Genomic DNA, 17,996 nt, shown 5'->3' on the forward strand with positions numbered 1-17,996 from the left:
CATATTTTCCTCTGTGAATATGTTATTTTTTCCATTGCTATTACTTGTACAATGTCCTCTAGCCAGCCTTTTGTAGTCGGCCTGTGTATAGATTTCCAACTTTTTGCAATAGTCCGTCTGGCTTGAAGTAGGCTTAGGGTAACCATCTTCCTGTTAGCTCTGCTGAGATTAAGGTCCTTTGGTATGAGTCCCAAAACGCACATCCTTGGGCACATAGGAAGAATCACCTCAGAAGTATTTGAGTGTCTCAACAACCTCTCTCCAAAATTCTTGTAACTTTGAACAGGACCATAAACAATGGAAAAGTGTCCCTTTGTGTGTTTCACATTTTATACATGCATCTGGAATATTACCATTGAAATGATTCAAAACCTCGGGGGTGATATAAAGCGTCATGGACCATTTATATTGTAACAGTCTGAAACCTGAATTTATTGTTTGTGTTTGTGACTGGGCACAAATGGTTTGCCATTCAGACCCAGTTAACTCCTCCCCCAAGTCCACACACCAAGCAAGTCTCTTGTCCTCGGATGACTCTGGTGACCCTGATAACGGAGTCCTATAAAAGATGGAAATAAGTCTTCTCTGGGGTAGGCTTACCACAACATTTTCTATTGCTGACAAGTCAGGCATTGAGAGCTTTTTTTGGGTCTTATAAGTGAAGTCTCTGACTTGTAGGTATTTGAAGAAATGTTTAGCAGGTAAGTCAATTTTTTTCCTGAGAACTTCAAATGACATAAAAACATCCTCCTGAAAGAGATCTGCTATTTTCCCAATACCTTTGTCTGCCTAGATTTTGAATTCCTTGTCTTTTGCCCCAGGCTGAAAATTGTTGTTTCCCCAAATGGGCGTGAACTGTGATAGCTTACGGGAAACATTTAGGTAGCTATGAACTTCATGCCAAACACGTGTGGAGTTGGAAACAAATGGGTTACCTGAGGATTTCTTTAGTTTATCAGGTTTGTCTGAGTACAGATACAAACAGGTATATTAACAGGTAAGTTAACTGAAGTTTCTCTTTCCATGGTCACCCACGAGAGGGATGAACTGGGCCTAAACCAGAAGGAGGTTGTCCAAAGCTGGCATGCCCAGTAATACCATTTGAGGTTGGGGAGCTTCAACCCTCCCCTGTCATATGGCAGATAGAGTAGGGAGAGGCGTAATCTCGCTCGCCTGTTATTCCATATGAAATTTCTGAAGACTTTAGTCATATTTGGGAAGAAGTTTGTTGGTGGTGGAAGTGGTATGCATTGGAACAAGTATAGGAATTTGGGTAGGACATTCATTTTAAGGATATTAATCCTGCCAATCAATGAAATTGGCATTGTTGTCCATCTGTTAATAAGGTTAGTCACTCCTGATATCACTGGGCTATAGTTGGTGGAAACAAGGTCCTCTGTCGAATGAGTAATTTCGATCCCCAAGTAAGTAAAACATGTTGTATTTTTAAATGTGGTTTGTATTGGGGGACAGCTTCTCTCAGATTGTTTAAGAAAAAGAATATTTGACTTGGATTCATTCACTTTATATCCTGATATTGACCCATAAGTCTTTATTAGCTTAAGGAGATTTGGAATAGAGCACTTTAACTCAGTCAGGAACAGAACAATGTCGTCTGCAAAAAGTCCTATTTTATTCTCCACATTCCCAATTCTGATCCCTGTTATACTGCTGTTTTGTCTAATTGCAATAGCAAGTGGCTCGATCGCCAATGCAAACAGAAGGGGTGAGAGGGGGCACCCCTGTCTGGTCCCTCGTTGGAGTTTGAAGGGCTGGGAGGTTACAAAGTTTGTCGTGACTGACGCGCTTGGGGAGTGGTATAACATTTTCACGCACTTACAGATGTATTCACCAAACCCAAATCGCTGAAGCACTATGTTCATATGGGACAGCGCTTCAAACAGTTCCTCCTTTGTAATGGGAGAGTCGAGCTTCTTTTTAACCATCTTCTCTAAAACTGGAATGGAGAGCTGATCCAAAAAAAGGGTGTAAGTCATTAGTATCCGAAGACTCTGACGTATAAAGGTTCATGTAATATTTTTGAAAAGCTTTGTTAATTTCTATTGGATTCGTTGTTGTCCCCCTTTCAGTTTCAATCTCAGTGATAGCCCTTTCATTCTGCAGTGTTTTGAGCCGCCGTGCTAATAATTTACCCGCTGATTCTCCCTGGTCATAGTATGTCTGCTTTAACCGAGTGATACTGTTTAAGGCCTTACTTGCTGTGATATTGTTATATTTAGCCCTTAATTCTGAGAGCCTCTGTACATTCTCCGGTGTATCATTCACTGAGAGCTCCCTTTCTAGGTCTTTAATATCGCGCTCAAGTTCAGTCATAAGGAGATGTGTCTTATTTGAATTGCTACTAGTATAAGAAATCATTTTATCTCTAATATAGGCATTAAAGGCTTCCCATCTAATAGAAGCCGATGTTTCATTTGTATTTGTAGCAAAGAATACCTCAATATTTGTTTCAACAACTTTGAGAAAATTCTGATCCTGGAGCCATCTCGGGCTAAGTCTCCACACTGTTTGCCCCCTCGCATATGCAGTAAGGCGATAATGCAAAAATAATAGGGCATGATCTGAAATAACTATGCCTTTGTGTCCACAGTCCTGTACATTAGCCGCAAGACTTCTAGAAATTAAAAAATATTCTATGCGGGATTGTGTTTGGTGTGTGTTTGAGTGGCAGGAATACTCTAGTGCGCTGGGATTTCTAAATCTCCAGATATCACAAAGATGCAGCTCTGACATGAAGTGGTCTATCACCCTTCGGGTATTAGTATGGGAGGAGTCATTTCTGGATGAGCGGTCTAGAAGAGGGTTAGGAGCGCAATTAAAATCCCCCCCATAATTATTTCACCTCGAAAGGAGGAAACGGTCATAAAGAGGTTACTAAAGAATGTGGCATCGTCATTGTTGGGCCCATACACATTTACAAGAGTAATTTCTTGATTCAGAAGATTTCCCCTGACCACCACAAATCTACCCGCAGGATCCTGGAGAAGTTTGTGAACCCTAAAGGGGACTGATTTATGGATAAGGATTGCTACTCCTCTTGTCTGTGACGAGTAGCAGGAAGCTAAGATTTGCCCAGGCCATCTCCTCCTTATGCGCACAATCTCATCTGACAGTAAATGTGTTTCTTGGAGAAATATGACTTTTGCTTGGAGGTGTTTAAGTCTAGACAGTACTTGCTTAATTTTAACTAATTTTCTCATACCCCTGACATTCCATGAAGTAATATTGAGAAAAGGAGCATTACTCATAACCCAGCCTAAGTAATATTACAGTTATTACATCAACTCCTCTTTGACCAAGGAAAACCAGTGTGCCATCAAAACATGAAAAATGGAGAAAACAAAACAGTAACAAACGCCCTCTCTCTGGAACGGAGAGGGAACTCTCCTAAGTCCCTGTGCCCCCTAATTGCACAGACCCCTCTCACACTCTTGCAATACACTGAAAATCCTGACAACTTGCATTGATCCTTAACGAAGGAGCAGATACAAAACATTGAACAAATTAGGCTGGAACCCACGTCCGGCCGAAATTATTAATTATAAAAAACAAAAGGCAAACCCCCGTATGTGTAATTACTGACCCATGACATTATGTAAAATGAAACAAAACGTATTCATACCATCAAACCGTGGGCCAGCGATATTACCAATATGTGATACCTGTCTCTGGAATATTATAATCTTATCCAATAAAGCATAGTCTAAGTCATTGACTTATTTTGGATCCAAGTGGGCTAGCGACATCTAGCCAGACTCACTCACGTCACCGCTCCGCTCCGTCTCAATCTCCCGGATGAAAGTCTCTACATCTGCTGGAGTCAGAAAAGTAAGCGGTTTACCCTTGTGGTAGATTCTCGTCTCCAAACTCGATATCCATATTGCGAAGTCGGGCTTTCACTCCATCGAACTTTCTCCTCTGCTGCTGGATCTCCGCTGAAAGGTCGGGGAAAAACATCACACGATTCCCATCGAACTGTAGTGATTTCTTCTCGCGAGCAGCCTTCATCACTTGGTCTCTGTCGATCAGCCAGCGGAATTTCACGAGGATCGCCCGAGGGAAAGGTTTTAAGTTCGGCTTGTTGGCATTAGAAGTGGCTGCCTTTGGAAGTCTGAAGGCTTGGTCGACGGATGATGGATTCGGGAAATTTTCTGGACCGAGGAATTCTGGTAACCACTCGTTAAGGAAGGATACCAAGTCACCTTTCTCTGTGTTTTCTGGCAAGCCCACCAGTCTCACGTTCAGCCGGCGCTGGCGGTTTTCCATGATCTCCACTGACCTGGTGAGTGCTAGCACCTTTCTTTGAGTGGTTGCAGTGACGTTCTCTAGGTTGTTCAGTTGGTCCTCAGCGGAACTTATACAAGATTCTGCCCCACTTAGTCTTTCGGAGAAGGAGTCTATGGCTTCTTTGATCCCGTGATTTGAGGTGATAACTTCTTGGAGCTGGGCGGAGAATCTTTTCGAAGAGCGTGAATAGCTGCTAAAATTCCTTCATCCCTAGCTTGGGTTTCGGAGGCTTCGGCTAGCCCATGAGCTAACGCCAAATCGTTGTCTCCCTTCTTCTCTTTACCTCTTGTACTGGGTTTACTCGACTTCATTTCGGATCCTACTTATATCTTGCACTTATATCACTGGACTTAGACTTTTTACAAAATTAAACGGACGGGTTTACTTATATAAAATGATATATTTTACCGGAGCACACAGGTTCTGCGACTTCTCACGACCACGTCATAACCGGAACTCTTTAAGTGGTATTTTTAAAAAAAAAAAATCTCCGCCTGCTTTCTTTAACAGTCACATGTATCACTCACTTAAAATGTTTGCCCAGGAAAATGTAAACAAAGGCAGCGTGCAGTTAATCGCTTCGTCTGACACCTACCCCCCCGCCAGCGGTTTCAGGCATTAAAAATAACTATATAGAAATAAAGGATCTTGTCGCTGATGGTCTGGTCATATAGAGTCATCAGAATTAATTTCAGTCTGTTTCATAACCATCAAAAAACTCCTCACAGGAGCTCTAAAGGTTATTCAACAAACCCTTACTGATACCAAATACCGGTACTCACACAAACAAGACGCATGCCCACAGCCATGATAGAAAACACAAAAGCATGTCCACATAATCATATTATATGCTCATTGTTACAATAGAAAAATATCTACATCCCATCAGGTAATTAATTTATCCTAAATGAATGAAAGAAATACTTACTACAGCTAACAGAAATAAATGAAATATGCTTCCCACCCCTGAACCGACTCTGTCTAACACTAAAGCCGTCGTCGTTTCCCCGGGGACTTTTATTCGAGCGCCCTGGGAGTGAAGACAGCGGAGACCAGGGGCCTCATGTACAAAGACTTGCGTGGATTTCCTACTGAAACATGGCGTACGCTCAAATCCAGAAAACGTTGTTCGCACAAAAATATCCAGATGTATGAATCTGTGCGCACGCATTAATCCAAGCACATTTCCTCTCTACATCCCAATCAACGTGGAATTGAGCGCACATGTTGGAGTACCCGACCCCTCCCTGTCCACGCCCCCATTTAAATATGCAAATCATATTTAAATGAGCCCTGCACCTGAGATTCCCCTCTCTGCACGATTCAGAAAATAAAAAAAGAATGAGTAAGACGGGGGAAAAAAAGAATTTCACAGAAAGCAAATTGGAGGCACTACTCGCTGAAGTGGAGGCGCGCAAAAATGTGCTCTTTGGCACGCTGTCCTCTGGCATGAGCAGCAACCGCACGAGGAGTGAGTGGGGGAGTGTGTGTGAGGCTGTCAATGCTGTTGGGTCAGAAGCGCACCCAAGCAGAATTGAAGAAGTGGTCTGACATCAAGGTGGATGTGATGCGGAGGATGGCTGCCCACCGCCAAAGTGTGGCCAAAACAGGCAGGGGGACAGGAGAAGAGGGGCCCACCCCGTTTGAACAGAGAGTCGCCGCATTTGTGGGTGACACTGCTCTCTCAGTGGTGGTGGGAGCACATGTGGGTGACTCTGATTACCCCCAAGGTAAATACCTATGTATTTCATACAATAGCCTGCTCACAGCCCTAAAAGATAGAGGTTAATGCGTAAATGCTGTATGTATGGTATTATTTCATTTGGAATCTTTTGAATTTAAATTTAAACATGCCAGCATATCAAAGAGGATATCAAAGACTTTGACTCATGTTTGATTACTCAATTTATTATTTTAAAATACAGGAGAGGACACGCAGTCGCAGCCACGTGCCACAGACTCGGGGGATTCCTCCACCGTCCCCACCGTCCCTGGCGTCCCCGGCGTCTCCAGCGTCACAGACTCTGGGGATTCCTCCACCGTCCCCAGCGTCTCCGGCGCCAGTACACCGCAACCACCGGCTGCTGCTGCTGCTGTCTGCCCGACAGGCCGTGTCCTAACCCGTGCTGTGCTGGAGTCACAAGAGGAAATTGTTAAAGCAATAGGCGGCATAAAATGATCGCCTAGATCAACTGATAGGTGTCCTCACAAATATCGGTGAATCAATAAATGCATTGGTGAATAAGTGAATTCTTCGTCTTTGCCTCTTTTACATGGTTGAAAGCAAATGTAGCCGGGCCCGAATGGCCTCCTGGGTAGGATGCACATTCATGGGTCCAGCTTCTGGTTCGTCTGGTGGGGGGATATGTTGCTCTGGCAGTGGAATGGCGTGCCGGTGTGCCACATTGTGGAGGACGCCGCACGCCATCACAATGCGGCACACCTTCTCGGGACTGTACAGCAGCATACCCCCACTCCTGTCCAGGCAGCGCCACCATCCCTTCAGCAGACCGATTGTCCTCTCAACGACTGACCAAGTGCGGGAATGGAGGTCTTTATACCTCCGCTCTTGGTCAGTCTGAGGGCTGGTGAGAGGGGTCATCAGCCAGCTCTTAAGTGGGTAGCCACTGTTGCCTGGGGTCAATTGAAAGCAGACAAAGTAAACTGGATTTACAGTTTTCATTCGTTAATTTTATACACTACTTACATGGATCACACACTATTGTTGCAAATTAGTGCAGAAGTGCGCCGGGGAAAAGATGAGGCTGATTAAGACATTGCACACTTTACGCACAGGGTTATTGACATGAGTACTTTGCACACAGAGACAATCAGGGGCTTGTTGGAAAGATCTTAAGCTGTAGTTTAACCAGCAAAAAACAACAAGTCACTAACCTTAACCACTGACTAGTAATGATGCTGTGAAGACGGGATAGAATTTGGGGGCGCACATGCTCAATGCGCATCACGGGGATTAATATTAGAACAATTACACGAATAAATTTACTCACCGAGAAGCCACCCATCGCGCACAGTGCCAGCTTGTAGTCTGTTCCCAACCATGCTGTTACTCAGAATGTATGAATCGTGCGTTGAACCAGGCCACCTCGCCACAATGTTGCTTAATTGCATTTGCGCATCACATATGATCTGTACATTGATCGAATTAAAATGTTTCCTGTTGACATATACAAATTCATCATGTGATGGCGCTTCTATAGCAATGTGTGTGCAGTCAATAGCTCCAATAACATTAGGAAAACCGGCTCTCGCTGCAAATTGCGCTTTAATGTTGACCTGTTCAGCTGCACTGTATGGGAATTAAGTGTCGCCAAAGGATCAACAGCTGTAGAAACGTGCGTACGCCAGCCATGAAGTTGGCGTGAGGCACCGCACATTTCCACGATCATTTCACTCTTGATACATCTGAACTTTGCCGTGAAAAAGAGCGTACGCCACGTTTTTGTGCGTACGTACCCTTTGTACATGAGGCCCCTGGTAAGTACAGAGCATATTCCTCTATTTAAATTACACGTTACTATGTCAAATGAGTATGCACACTTTGATACATTAATCATTTGAATGATTCATCTTGGGAGGCGAGTGAGAGCTCTCCCTCCCTCGTGCATCTTTTGTTTGCAGAGCATGATTGGCTGTTCAGCAGGTGTCGTCACCGCGGTGCGTGATTGGCTGATCAGCAGGTGTCGTCACCGCGGTGCGTGATTGGCTGATCAGCAGGTGTCGTCACCGCGGTGCGTGACTGGCTGATCAGCAGGGGTCGTCGTCGAAGAGGATTGGTGGCTTTTTCTATTCAGCTTCCGGGTCGTCGAGTTGAGCGAAGAGGACTGATGCTGCAGGGCTCCGCTCCTCCTCATCTCTGTTGGTGTATTAGTACATATTTCGAGTTATGTCTTGGACTGTGTTGTGTTTGATCCGTATGCTGTCAGTTAAGTTTGGGTTTAGCTTCGTGCTAGCTTTGAGCCCGAGTCTTGTTTTACTTACTTACTTACTTACTTTTGAAGCAGTAGGGGTGAATCGCTATTTTTGTTAACAACTTTTCTCCTGTTTTATTAAGTTAGGGAGTCAGGTTCAGTTCATGTCTTTTACTTGCTTTTTCTTTCCCGAGGGATGAGTTAGTTTCTCTGGGTTTTCGGTAGCTTCGTTTTGTTTATTACTTTGGCCTGGATTCACCCTGACGCCTGAGCTTGGTTCATTCATTCCTTTTGTTTTGTGTACATAAGATGTCCTGTTGTTTACATGTTGCACCCTCACCCCCTCGACGGGGTCGTAACAAGTTATAAAAAATCCCCGTCCAAACGAAAATGCAAAAACACAACAGAAACGCTGTCATGAGAACGCCACACCAACAGGTGGAGATCTAACCCCGTCATGCGAAGAAGAAGAATCGCGACCAGTCAAAAGTCTGTAAAAATCTATCCTGACACCTCTGTTCCTCAGTGTAGTAGACAAGTAACTGTACATTTATGTGTAAACATGTAAGAAGTCCTGTTAAGCATCACTGTTTTTGTCACATCCGTCATTTTGCAAGGAACGTCGCCTCATTAGTGACGCCTCACAGAGGAGATAATGGTGCACAGCCTGATGTCACGAGCCAAAACGCTGTTTACCCCGTCTACACGTCTCCGTGGAAACTGAGTTTCAAGAATTCTTCACCTGGCCGGAGTTTTACAAAAGATCCGTTTTCAGTGACCTAAAACAGTTTGTGTGGACGAAAGGCCAAAACGCAGACAAAAAGCTACGTTTTGAAAAATACCCGTGTACGTGAGGACATGGCCTAAAATCTTTATTTTGTTTTTGTTTCAATTTCAATAGAAAAAAAGCAAATTATTCTGGTCTCATTCATAAACTGCTCTTTAATCATTTGTTTCAGTGAATATACAATCAAATGGTTGTTCTTGATCCTAAACTGGGCAATTTTGTCCACCGACTGTCTGAGCTTTACAGTATTCAGAGCTTAAATTGGCATTAACATTGTAACATGAATGGCTGCTTTGGAGGCAGGTGGGAGTTCATAGCTTCCCTCTAGCCTTCAGCTCACTCCAGTCCCTGAACTTAATCTCTTATTCATGGTGTTGGAGCCTGTCGGAGAGTTTTTTTACTGCAAATATCAAATGAATAAAACGGCTTTCTGTGCATTAACTTATACTAAAGGACCATCCAAGAAGTCTGTGCTCGTTTGTCATTTTGTTTTAACCTTTTCACATATCAGAAACCTGTATCTTTTTCTCTCTCAATTGGGTCAAGTACAACAAATAGTCTGGTTCAAAGTCTGTGCTCTTATTGTGAAGTGTCCCTTTCACAGTAAAACATCACTGATGTTTATGTCCTAGTTGTTTAAGGAAGCCTTATATCGGAGTACTTCTTTAATGCGTAATGAAGACGTTGATTGGATGACTTATCTTCAGTTTTTTAGTTCTACAGGTTCAGAAATGATCAAACACAATGTAAAAAACTTGCTTGAAAACTACAATATTACTTAAAGAAAGCGATGAGTTTATTTCCCGTTGGATGTAAAATCTCCAAAGAAAGCAGCACCATGTAGTAAAGTCACAGATTCACTGTTTCCCCTTAGAAGTGATGCTGAAGTAAAAATACTCAGTTACACTCATGTAAAGTATCTTTTTGTTTTTGTACTAATGTGCGTCAGTAAATGTTCTTTGTTACTTCCTTCCTCTGAGTCAAGTGACTGTCACCATTTCATCTGCTCAGTACACTCTACAGTCTATGATCCATCATAGCAGCTAAAGTGTTGTTCTGCTAAATAATGCATTGACATCTATTTTCTTTTAAAACCTGATGGTTTTATGACCTTCTGGGTTTGCCTTTGTTAAGCACTTTGGATTTTGAAAAGTCTTTTATGAATGAAAAATTAGATGGAATAAAACAAATTCAATCCTTCTGATTGGTCCACAGCAGCAGCTAAATGGGCTCGCTGTGATTCTCTCAAAATAAGTTTTAAGTTAAAGTCTTCTTAAAACTACGAAACAACTTCATGAGACAACAAAAACTTTATTTTTCTGTTTTTATTTCAAATTAAAGCCGAGAAAACAAACAGCTGTTGTCTTATTCATAGACTGATCTTTAGTCATTAGTGCTGGTGTGAAACTCCTCTCATATTTACAATAATCAGACAATAAACATGTTTTAAATTTGGCAGAAGGACATTTAAGATCTGTGGAAATTCATGTTTCTGAGTAAATTGTTTTCAGATGATTCAACAGACTTTAAAACACAAAAAAGTGCATCAACATCATCAATAATGTTCATTTATCATGTTAAATGACAGTGAATCTTCCTGTATTAAATCAAATGGTTGTTCTACTCAGTGTGATTGACAGGAGAGATGATCAGAGGAGCAGAGTTTTTACCACCATCGTTAAGAGAGGGACTAAAGAGTGGGTGTAGTCTCTCAGTGAAGGAGCAGCCAGTGAAGGAGTAGATCAGAGCTGCAGCATCGACGTCATAAAAGGAGACCAGACCCTCCTCATAATCCACAAACACCCCCACCTTCTCAGGCTGAGACTTCAGAGAGAGACAGACTGAAGGGTCAGCACAAGCTGTGTACTCCTTTTCATTTCTCAGAAATATCGTCCAGTAACCATCCTGAGGCTTCAGTATGATCTTTCCCTTCCTGTTGATCGACTCTCTGGCCACTCCTAAAGCCCACTCAGTCTTCCCTTTAACCTGAACCTCGTAATAAAATCTGCCTGAAGAGAAACTCTGCTTTGCTAAGACATTAACACAAGTATCAAATCTCTCTGGAGTGTCTGGGAGATTCTTCTTTCTTTTCCTATGATGAACTTGTTTTCCATCATCAGACAGGATGAGTTCAGGATGTGCTGTATCAGGATCAAGTGTCACATCCACCTCATGCTGCTGGACTCTCTTCAGCTCGGCCTCAAACAGCTTCTTCATCTGTTTCCTGAGCGTCTCCTCCAGCTGGTTCACAGCTCTCACCACAGTCCCCTCATATGAAGGTGGACAGACGCTGACTTCTGTCCAGTCCTTGGTGGGTGGAGCAGCGTTAAGCGACGTGAAGCTTTGCAGGAAGTGGAGGTGGTCTTCAGAGCGTGAGAGCTGCTCCACCTCAGAGCTTCTCTTCTCCAGCTCAGAGATTTCCTGTTCCAGCTCTTTGATGAAGCCTTCAGCCTGTTTCTCTGTCTTTCTCAGCTCCTCTTTGATCGTGTCGAGGAGCTCGGCCAGACTTCTCTCTACAGGTTCCATCAGAGCGGTGAAGACCTGAACACCTTCTGCTATCTCTCTGTCTGCATTCTGATTACTGAGCTCCACTGAGCGTTTGATCTCTTGAATCTTCAGTCGTCTCTTCTGGATCATTTCTTGAGTTTCAGCCTCTGTCTTCCCCAGCTCGGCCTTCTTTCCTTCATATACTTCTTTCAGAGGAACAACATCATGTGTCTTGTGATCTAAAACTGAGCACAGCACGCAGACACACATCTGGTCGGTCTTACAGAACAGCTCCAGCAGTTTATCGTGCTTCTCACACATCCTGCCTTCCAGGTTCTCCACAGGGTCGATCAGCTGATGTCTTTTCAGGCCTGACATTGTCAGATGAGGCTCCAGGTGAGTCTCACAGTAGGAGGCCAGACACACCAGGCAGGACTTCAGGGCCTTCAGTTTGGTCCCTGTGCAGACGTCACAGGGAACTTCTCCTGGTTTGGACACTTGTTGCTCTGAGCTGCTGCTGCTGGCTTTCTGTTGAGCTGACTGTCTGAACTGAGCAGCCACCTCAGAGATGAAAGTGTTGACCTGCAGCTCAGGTCTGGTGTTGTAAACCTTTTTACAGTTGGGACACTGACAGGAGACATTAACATCCCAGTGTTGAGTGATGCAGGTTTTACAGAAGTTGTGTCCACATGGTGTGCTGACTGGATCAGTGAACACATCCAGACAGATGGAGCACAGGAACTGATCTTCAGTCAGACGACAGCTGGCAGCAGACATGTCTACACTCTGAGGACGAGAAGAGAAAAACATTGTCATTAAATATATTCACATGTCTTGTTTTACATGTTGAGGATAAACGTGAAAGTAGGATGAAGCAAAACAGCAGTCATAAAAATCTTGAAATAATATCCAGACACGTAAATGCATTGGATAAAGTATTAAAGTATGTTTGCTAAATCAATGTGCTGAAGCACAAATTTATGTTCTTGTGTGTGAGGTTTTTTTTTGTACCATTTTCTCTGCGCTTCAACAGCATGTCATGAAAAAGGTGTTTTCCCTCCTGTTACGTGCCGTAGTGTTGTGTATTTTGTGTTGTGTTTTCGGTGTGTGTCTCTCTCCTGTGTGCTCCTCAGGTGCTGCTTTCCCCTTTGCTGCAGCAGGTGATCAGGCTCACCTGTTACCACTTCAGCAATCAGGCAGGAGTATAAAGAGCAGGAGAGAGGAGACAGCCAGTGCCAGTGGGACATTCGGCTGTGTGTGTGACAGATGTCTTCGTGCTCGGGTGTATTCCTTCAGTGGAAGGAAGGTGTTCCTTCGAGGCCTTCGTGTTTGTTTATTGTTATTTGCAGTTTTTGGTTTATAGTGTTTTGTCTCAGAGAACAGCTTCTCTCTTGTTTAGAAGAAGCTCGCTTTGTGTTTCCTTTTTGCTTTAGTTTGATAAATTCCTTTAACTTTGCCTATACTTTGTTCATCCCTTCTTTTTCCTGGGTTTTAATTTGTTGTTACTCCCCTCATCCCCTAGCCCATTCAGGGGAACGTAACACACCTCCTTTGTGATCGTGTGTCTTCACCTGTGTCTTTTCAGTCTCATCTGTGTCTGATTACCCCATGTGTGTTTAGTCTCTGTGTTCCTTCCCGTCTGTGCAAGTTTGTTCTTCAAGGCTCCTCCTGCTTTTTTTCACCTGTTGAAATTCTTCCTTTGGACTTTTGTTGCCTGGATTCTGTAAAGTAAGCATGTTGTTTCTGACTTTTATTTTATTAAATCCTTGTTGTCTGCACCTGGTTCCTCTATCTTTGTGTTTTACCAGAATGTGACAGACTTGCATTTTATAGTTGACTGGACGATTGTCCTCGGCATAGATCTGATTTTGATCATCATTCAATTCATTTTGTCATTCAAATACGTGAAATGGGTTAAAGCTTTTGTAACTTTTCCATTAAATAATGTTCATATATTTATATTAGTTTGGAGATTTGGACTGTTAGTTGGACAAAGTTGTGTTGTGAAGGTGTGTCTTTGTGCTTTGGTCCATTCTGTCAGCCTTTGATAAGGTAAGGTAAAATACAGTACAAATAGAGAAATACAAAAAACAACTCAAATATATGTGAAAATATGAAGTCTTCATTTTTTGCATTATTAATAGGTTTATAAATAACTTTCACTTTTCTTTATTGAGTTGTTTTAGTTTGTTTTATGTATTTTCCACTCTTTAAATGTCAATATACAGTTTGTTTACATTTTTCTTAATTACAATTAATGTATTCTGTTTGTAAAACCAGTTCCAATCTGTGTGGTTAGTAGGTCTGATGTGAAGTAACTGTAAAAGCCAACACTATTGGGCAGTCCTTGAACCTGTCATGCACTGCTAACAGTAGTTTTACTGGTTTAAACAGGTGTCACTCATGGAGGGAGAGCCAGTCATGTAACCTATCAGGTGGAGAGGGGCGGGACGGAAGAGGAGCGGAGACAGAAAAGAGAACGGGAGAGAGGGAAACTCTGCGATTTAAGTTAGTTTAAGTTCGGCTGCTGAAGACAAAATGTTATTTGGTTTGTACGACACTGAAGAGTGAGCTGTTTGAATCCATGTCGGTCAGTAAAATCACGTTGTTAGTGCTAAAGCTGTGTGACCACGCTATGAGCTATCGCTAATTAGCCGAGGCAGTCGCTAGCATAAAGAGAAGATTCTGTGTGTGGAGGAAACCATATTCCTGCGCCGAGTTTCTCAGTAAGTATAGACCTTGTTTGAAACTATAATGATAAAAACATTTAAGTGAAGATGAGCATACAGTTTATTGGTGGCTGTGAATTTTAAATAGTGTGCTTCGGACCTGCAGCCCAGCCAATGACGGTGCTGTAAAGGGCTCGGGACTCGCCTCTGCAGGGTAGAGGACGGCTGGCTGCACGCGTGCCGCAGGAGTGTTTCCCATCACACAAAAGTCAGCAGCGCTGGATGTGAGTGTTTGAACTGGCTACAACCTCCGAGTGTCAAACCGTGAGTACTGACCACCATTAAAAAGGATTCAAATGAGCGACAACGTGCGCTCCAACATTAAGTTCTTGGTGTTTTTTACTTTGAATGTCTGCCTGAACTTGATAAGGCCTGAAGATGACTGAGGACAACTCGACTCCTTTTATTTCTTCAAATTAATTTTTCTTTGCATTTAGTGAAATTTCCAACATTCAAACATGCCGTACTTCGTCAGGAGTTAGTAGATTGATAACCTTTGAATACAATGAGATGGTAGCGCATCCCAACACAGCGGCTTTTCACTCCTCAAAGCAATGCAACTCGGGCTATATGCTCTTGATACTCCTTTGTATAGTAACACTAAATCAACCAGCCAGTGCTATACTTTTATTTAGCCGTTCTAAACTGCTTGATATTGGTCGAAATCTAGCAGCGTGCAACTTCAGAGATTTCAGCAGCATCCCGAGTGAGCTAGCAAGAACACCGGCAGCTACGTGGACCACCTTACCAACTGGAAGGAGACGGAGGCGGCGTTGCAAAAGGAGGCAGAAGAGGGGTCGGCGTGCCGGGTACAGGCCAGGCTGCAGAGAGCTCGGCACAGACTGTCTTTGCCAACCGTCTTCCTCGCAAAGGTCCGGGAACTTACCAACAAGATGGAGACAATAAAGCTGTGGATAAACACTCAAAGATCACTGAGGGACTGCTGCGCGATCATCTTTGCGGAGACTTGACTCAGCGAGCTGGTTCCAGATGAGGTTGTGGAGCCAGCGGGCCGCTCGCTATAACGTACAGACCGAACCAAAGACTACGGTAAGAACAAGGGCAGAGGGCTCTGCATTCACCTGTGCGTCTCACTGCTGTATTTACCTATTTAATAAATGCATTGATGGTGAGTTGCACATTATATTTCGTTGTACCTGATACAATGACAATACAGATATTTCACTCTATTCGAAAGAAAAAACATGTTAATATGTTTTACAACAATAAATGTTGGATTGTGTGAAACTTAAGATTTACCACCAGCATCAGTTATTTAATTTGAAATTAATTACATTTTTCACATCATCACAAATTTAAATAAATCAGAAATGCATTTATAATCACTCAGATTTAAATGAAACGGATTCATTAATATTATTTTTCACATTTAAATAAATCATATGCATATTTAAATTGTGTTTACAATTATATAACTGTGTTTGAATTACTGGTAGATATCAGACCAGTCTTATCATACAAAAATGAATGTTAAAACGTGTAACTCAATTTAAATCAAGCAAATCACAGCAAAATACTCCTAATGACGAGCTTAACCACCACGTTATCTAAACGCGCTGAACAAACAGATGTACCACAGAAGCACGCCGCACCATTAAACAAACCTCTCAATGCCTTCTAAGCCAAATCACTTCAATGCACAACTTTGTAAACACACTTTAACAAGGAAACCGAAATCAGTACATACTGATGCCGTCTCTTAGTCTTTACATTGACGAGACCCTGAGACAGTAGAGTCAACCTCATCATCGCCTCTCTCACACGTCAACTTCTACTTCCTTACACCATCAAAGTCGGCCTGCCCAAACACCTGGCTCACCTGGAAGCAAGTGACGTCATAATTTGCAGCTTAACGCTGCCCTCTAGTGTGTCTTGTGATAACCCACCACTATTAGATCACCTATTGAAAAAGCCTCAGGTCAGTAAGTAATAAATTCTATCTTTTCTTTTGTTTCTGTCTTTGCACATAGGGCACCAACACACTGAGTTTATAAATCCTGGTTATGAAGGTTTTATCTTCCTGTTCTTGGTTCATAAATAAATGAGGTTTGTTATCAGATTTGAACCTTATTGTACAGTATTTCTTTGTTGATGGTTATTGTGAATAAGATCGTTTGTTATATGCATATCCAAGATATTAGTAGAGCTCTAACTAACTCATCTTTCACCCTAAACTGTTTCATAGAGGTGTCAGGTGTATTTAGATTATTGTAAACAAAAATGAGGGTTGTCTGGGAGGTCCACTATACGTTAAGGGATTATAGATTCTTATACAAAGTTTTTAATAGAGGACTTTAACTTTAAACTGATTTATTTTACACTTTAAGTTAGTATTAAATAGTAAAGTGTTCCTTTTTGTGGGTTAGTGATTTTCATACCAAGTGAAAATCAGGTAGGTTTGTATTTAGTTATTTAAGTCCTGAGGCAAAAGATCTCACACACTTCTCACATCACGTCTGAGTAGGGCTGAAGTTTTGTGCCGTCTGTCCAGAAACAATAAATATTATGGGCTGTACTCACCGGCGATGGCAGAGACTCTGCTGTGTTGTTGAGAAAGGTCAGAGAGATCAGCTCAACTTTTCTTCCAAGAGAACGAGACTTGTTGCGACTGCAGGTTGGCCGTGGCTCACACAAAGTTTACTTTCATTTCATGATCATGGCATTAAAGTCGTCGTGCTTTTGTGTTACTGCACCCCTTTGTGCTATGCAGGTGTGCCTTAGTTACCTTTCAGGTTTGACCTGACTGGTGACCTTGTTTTTGCAGTGCTTGAATTTAGTGTGTGGAAACACTGAAGGCCTGTAAGAGTACCTTTTAGAGCAATGGTGTAATTTTGGCACACATTTATAGAGCAAGCAGTGTTGATTCAACAGGAAATCACATCGACTTCATCGATTAAGCTTACCTGCTTCACTCACAGTGACCGCGCCCCTAATTATGCATAACTTTCAGCCTTATTTAATGTAAACAGGTGAGTTATATAAAGATTAACCCTGTATACTTGTCACAGACAAACGAATGAGCTTCGGAGACTTAGGTTTTTTTAATTCCAGCCTGTAAACATGTTTATTTCTGCTATAAAGTTGGGCAGTTGAACATGGTGCTAAATTAGGATTGCCTCACTTTTGGAGCCAGCCTCAAGTGGACGCTTGAGGAACTGCAGATTTTGGCGTTGTGTTCATTTTTCCGGCCCGGAGGTTGTCGCTTGGGTTCACTGTGTAAAATACTGCCAAAAGGTCCAACAGGATGAGAACAGATAGGGAAGGTTCTCTGGCAGTTCTTCTGACAGCAGGGAGGAGAGTGAGATGAATGACCTCCCTGGAGTCCAGAGTTATATCTGAGTACTTGTTTAAACACACAGCCCCTTTTTATATGTTCATTTCTTTTTTACAAGATATCTATGTTTTAACCTGCTATTATACAAAACATTTTCACAGCACTGTCCACCGTGCAGTTGTAAAGGTGATCCACACGAACGATACACAGACCAAGATGTGTTGTTGGGCATAAGTACTGTGAAGAGAGAGGGGGGACCGTCAGTATCTGTCTCTGGACTTATGTGTGTTGGTCACGCTCTATAAAGGTGAAGGTAGGAGGTAAACCTTCTTGTCAGACACATTTTTAAATCTTCATTCTTTTGAAAACTCATCTCTTGTCTGCAGGTGTTTACATGCCAGGCTCCTCAGGCTCTCTGTGACACAGTGTGGCCGTTACAGGCTGTTGGATTTCCTACT

General features: G+C 42.6%; 1 protein-coding gene across 1 annotated transcript; it reads right to left on the bottom strand.

Annotated features, from left to right (window-relative positions):
- Positions 1–10,354: 10,354 nt before the first annotated feature.
- LOC138613166 (E3 ubiquitin-protein ligase TRIM21-like) lies at positions 10,355–16,872 on the bottom strand. Its single transcript, XM_069686773.1, has 2 exons — positions 16,785–16,872; positions 10,355–12,300 (listed from the first exon to the last, which is right to left on the bottom strand). Exon 2 carries the CDS (start codon positions 12,289–12,291, stop codon positions 10,648–10,650), a length of 1,644 nt encoding a protein of 547 aa, XP_069542874.1. The 5' UTR covers positions 12,292–12,300; positions 16,785–16,872; the 3' UTR covers positions 10,355–10,647.
- Between the last annotated feature and the right edge of the window lie 1,124 nt (positions 16,873–17,996).

This window comes from Semicossyphus pulcher, unplaced genomic scaffold (genome assembly GCF_022749685.1).
Source record: "Semicossyphus pulcher isolate SPU_LCO1_2020_fin unplaced genomic scaffold, fSemPul1.0.p SCAF_8, whole genome shotgun sequence".
Classification (NCBI taxonomy): domain Eukaryota; kingdom Metazoa; phylum Chordata; class Actinopteri; order Labriformes; family Labridae; genus Semicossyphus; species Semicossyphus pulcher.

What these genes read in the sequence shown, in the direction of transcription:
- LOC138613166 (XM_069686773.1), bottom strand. Translation starts at nt 12,291, where the DNA reads ATGTCTGCTGCCAGCTGTCGTCTGACTGAAGATCAGTTCCTGTGCTCC.